This window comes from Petaurus breviceps, unplaced genomic scaffold, assembly GCF_028583685.1.
Source record: "Petaurus breviceps papuanus isolate PSGF00001 unplaced genomic scaffold, PetGlider_PUasm1.0 178, whole genome shotgun sequence".
Classification (NCBI taxonomy): domain Eukaryota; kingdom Metazoa; phylum Chordata; class Mammalia; order Diprotodontia; family Petauridae; genus Petaurus; species Petaurus breviceps.
In genome coordinates this window covers 34,232,040-34,236,367 of record NW_027185777.1, presented here as the reverse complement: position 1 = coordinate 34,236,367, position 4,328 = coordinate 34,232,040, and the positions used below count along the sequence as shown (strand labels likewise).

General features: G+C 37.1%; 1 protein-coding gene across 1 annotated transcript; it reads left to right on the top strand.

Moving 5' to 3' along the window:
* The first annotated feature begins 2,935 nt into the window (after positions 1–2,935).
* Positions 2,936–3,737, top strand: LOC138159804 (small nuclear ribonucleoprotein E-like). The gene has a single exon (XM_069086107.1). The coding sequence runs from the start codon at positions 3,320–3,322 to the stop codon at positions 3,596–3,598; it is 279 nt and encodes a 92-aa protein (XP_068942208.1). The 5' UTR covers positions 2,936–3,319; the 3' UTR covers positions 3,599–3,737.
* Positions 3,738–4,328: the final 591 nt, after the last annotated feature.

Here is a 4,328-nt window from a genome sequence, read left to right as displayed (position 1 = left end):
TTATATAAGTCTCTCCAGGTTATTGTGAAGTCTGTCTGCTCCTCATTTCTTATAGTACAGTAGTATTCCATTACATTTATATACCACAACTTGTTCAGCCATTCCCCAATTGATGGGAATCCCCTTGATTTCCAATTCTTTGCCACCACAAAAAGAGCCTCTATAAATATTTTTGTACATATGAGTCCTCCTCCCACTTCTCTGATCTCTTTGGGACATAACCCTAGAAGTCATCCCATCTCTTTCTTTGAAAAACTTTCACTCAATAATCATTCACTTGTTACCCTGACCTTTCCCTTCCCTCCACCCTATGGTTTATACTCATCTGTATAATCAGTCCCTGAAAGGATAATAGCTGTCAAGAAGCCCAGTGTTTGGAAATTAACTCATTCCTTCTACAGCTGAAGTGAAGAAAAGAAACTGTCTTTCTCAAGCCTGCAGCTTGCAAAGGCAGATCTAGAACTCTTTTAAAAAAGAATTCTGCCCTAATTTTGCACTTATCTGAGATGAATAAGACTGTAGTCAAAATTAAGAAGTATAAGCCAGGAAGTTTCTCATATTAATTAAGAATATGAACTTTAGTCTTCAGACAGGGTAGAGATTCTAAGGGATAATTGTATTGTCCTCATAGTATGTAAATAGTAAGCTTTTACATACTCATGCTACATAGGCTTCTTAAACCATGTTAACTTTTTAATTTCCCAAATTTGTTTTTCAAAGGCACTACTCAATTCTTTCATTTCTGGAGGAATGACTAAAAATATGTGAACCTGCTGATGATACATTTTTTTTTTCTCATGAAGGAGTATGGAAATGCAAGCAGGGTTTGGGGAATATGAAGTGGTAATTTTTGCTTTGATGAATATTGCCAGCCTTTTATTAATTTCTTATTGGGAATCAGTTGTCCTGCAAGATTAAAACTGGTATTCATTGACATTTAAATAGCTTCTTCGTAGCTACTTACAAGATCATTTGATATTAAAGCTTTAGAAGTTGGAAAATATATTCACTTGGAATTGCTAGAGAATGAAACAAGCTCTCCATACATTGAGTTTTAGCTTCTAGGAACATATATCCTCCTCCTTCAATGAAGGAAAGACACCAGTAATGAATAATGAAATTATTCTCAAAATTTGGATGTATGATAAAGCATATCAAAAACCACATTCAGTCTCCCACTTTATCTGGATTAAGAGATTCTGAGAGTAATATTAAAGGTAAAATTAAACCTAGGTGCACCCCACCCAATATAAAAAGTATCATAGAAGATGTTGAATAGCTTCAAGATCAACTAGGCAGGCTGATTAGTATCCCCCAATTCCCATACTAATTGGTCAGTTCTCCCAAGTTCCCTGGTTGTCTCCATATAAGCTAGTTGATGCTGTTTATCCAAAATATCCAAATATCCAAAATAAATCTCTCTGGGTAACCAGGATGGGTTCACAAGACAGTACAGCCCCTAACTTCAGCCATTACTCTGTATCATCCTATGGAAGCATTCTAACTTCTCTCAACCTACCACTCTCAGCCTACTCTCAACATTGTGGAACCAAAACCAACCTTTACCCAATCACTTCTGAATGCTTATATCATTCCAGAAGAGTAAAGGTATAGGATCTGCAAGGATTGGCTTATTGGCACCAGCAGGAAGAATTAATTCCATTTTTGATCACTGATTGACCTGCATTTGTACCGAATTTTTATGTTACTGGTTGAGTCACCTAAATTTATACAAAGAATGAAAGGTTCTACTGATCATAATAAGATTATCAAACTTCATCCAATCCAGGTATGTAAAATTAGCAAACTGTCCTAATCACAGTTCCCTTGTGATCTATAATGGAGGATCCTAGTCCAAATAACTCCCTTTGTCCTGAAGGTTACCCTCAATTCAGTACCCATGAATCTGCCCAGCAACGATAACCATATATAAGAAGAGAGACGCAGATATCTGGACTCTTGACCAGAGTATACATGCAAACATGAAATTGACACTTGTACCACCAGCACCAGTGCTTAACCAGTTGGACCACAGAACTGAGGAGCCATATGCTTACATGCCTATGAATAATTAGTTGCTTAATTCATGATCCTTTGAGTCCTTGTTTGCCTTTTCCATGCCATCCCCATGATCTCAAAGGATCAGATTTCAGTTGTAGTTATGGAAAGTTTTCAGGTTTATGGGGAGTTCCTGGAATAACAGTTTTTACTTACTGGGAGAGAGTATTGAGACAGGTAAGAGGTTTATCAGAGAACAATCTTTCAAGATGTCTGGCTTATCAATTCAATTCAATAAACATTTAACAAGTACCTTCTATGTGCCAGGCACTGTGCTAAGTATTTGGGATACAAATAAGAAAAAAAATACATCCCCTCTCTATACTGTGTAATGGAGGAAGACAGTTCATAAAGAAAATGGGAAGAATGCTACCAGCAGGTTCATTGGGGTGGGACCTAGGCAAAACTGTGGATGGAAAATGGAAAGTTACTTGTAAAGTTCTGAGCCCTCTCGAAAGAAAGGCTTTAGGAAGTTTAATTGCTCTATCCTCCGAGTCCCCTTTTTACATGGATTGGGGAAGGTGGAAGCTGGAGCCACTGGGAGGTCCTGCTTCTACTCTGCCATCTTGACTCTGCCCCCCTATTCATACTTTCAATACTACAAGGAGCTGACTCTTTAATTCTTACCTACCACTTGAGTAACCTTGTCCAAAAAGGAAATAAAGATTTTCCAGTTCTGCTGGTGGTTTCCCTGTAATGGAAATGTAAATTTAAAGATCTTCCCTGCCCCTAGGCTAAAGTACACCTGGAGCCTGGGGTGGGAGGCTTGTTTTTCAGTAGATATTATTTGATTGGCCAGTGGGTCAATAAGGTTGTTACATTCTGTGAGCCAGGAGAAGGCTATATAAGCCCTGATGTGTAGCTTTGTTTTGGGGCTCAATTTGAGAAATGTTCTGTGATTTGATCAGATGCAACTCTGGGAAGCTGTTGTCCAGGGCCCCCCGGCTTTGAAACCCAGATGTTGCTTGGTATGGATATAATGGTTGGACAGTTGGAAATCTGTCTACTTGATCTGTTTCTGTCTTGATAATTCTGTCTGTATATTCTGAAGTTCGGGGTGCTGACCTCTTTCCCCTGAACTAGGTAAACGATACATATTTGACTGATTAAAGTAAGCTTGTTAACCCATTCTGAGTTGCTTTCCTTTAACAAAGCAGATCTAAGAATCTGTGATGACAGAGACCCTGAGGACTCTGGGGGTGCTTGCTGCTACATTCCCTGAGGGATATGGTGTCCCTTGCTCTCATTGTATGCCACCACCATGGTGGACCTTGGCCAGGGCCAGAAGGTGCAGAAGGAGATGGTGCAACCCATCAACTTCATCTTCAGGTATCTCCAAAATCAGTCCCAAATTCAAGTATCGCAATACGAGCAAGTAAATATGCAAATAGAGGGCTGCATGATCGATTACCATGAGCATATGAATCTTGCATCAGATGGTGCAAAGGAGATTCACTCTAAAACAAAGTCAAGGAAACAACTTTTCAGGATCATGGTAAAAGGAGATGACACTATTGTATTACAAAGTGTCTCTAATTAAAAGCATACTGTCGGAGAAGTTACAAAACACTAGGAAGGCAATACTTTTTTTCTTTTCTGGATTTGAACTCAGGTCCTCCTGACTCCAGAGCCAGTGCTCTATTCACTGCTCCACCTAGCAGCCCCTAAACAACCTAATCTTAGACAATGTATGACTTAAAGGACAAATAATAGAAACAATTAATTTCATTAAAGAAATGACAATAACGAAACAGCATATTACAAACTTATAAGTACAGAAAAGCAGTAATCAGAGGAAAATTTATATCTCTAAGTGCTTGTATCATAAAAAAGAGAAAGGAACAGATTAATGAACGGGGTATGCAATTTAAAAAGGTAGAAAAAGAACAAATTTAACATACTTAATTAAACACTAAATTGGAAATTCTAAAAATTAAAGGTGAAATTAATAAAATTGAGTCTAAGAAAACCATTGAATTAATAAATCAAACTAGGAGTTGGTATTATGAAAAAAATCAATGAAGTAGTAAAACCATTAGCTAACATGATTTTATTTTTTTATTATTTTTTTTTCCCTAGCATTTTTTTTCATTAATTCCCTTGATATTCTGGACTGTTTATTCTTCCAGATGAATTTTGTTACTATTTTTTCTAACTCTATAAAGTAGTTTTTTGGTAAATTAATTGGTATGGCACTAAATATATAATTTAATTTAGGTAAAATTGTCATTTTTATTATATTAGCTCGACCCAGCCATGAGCAATTGATA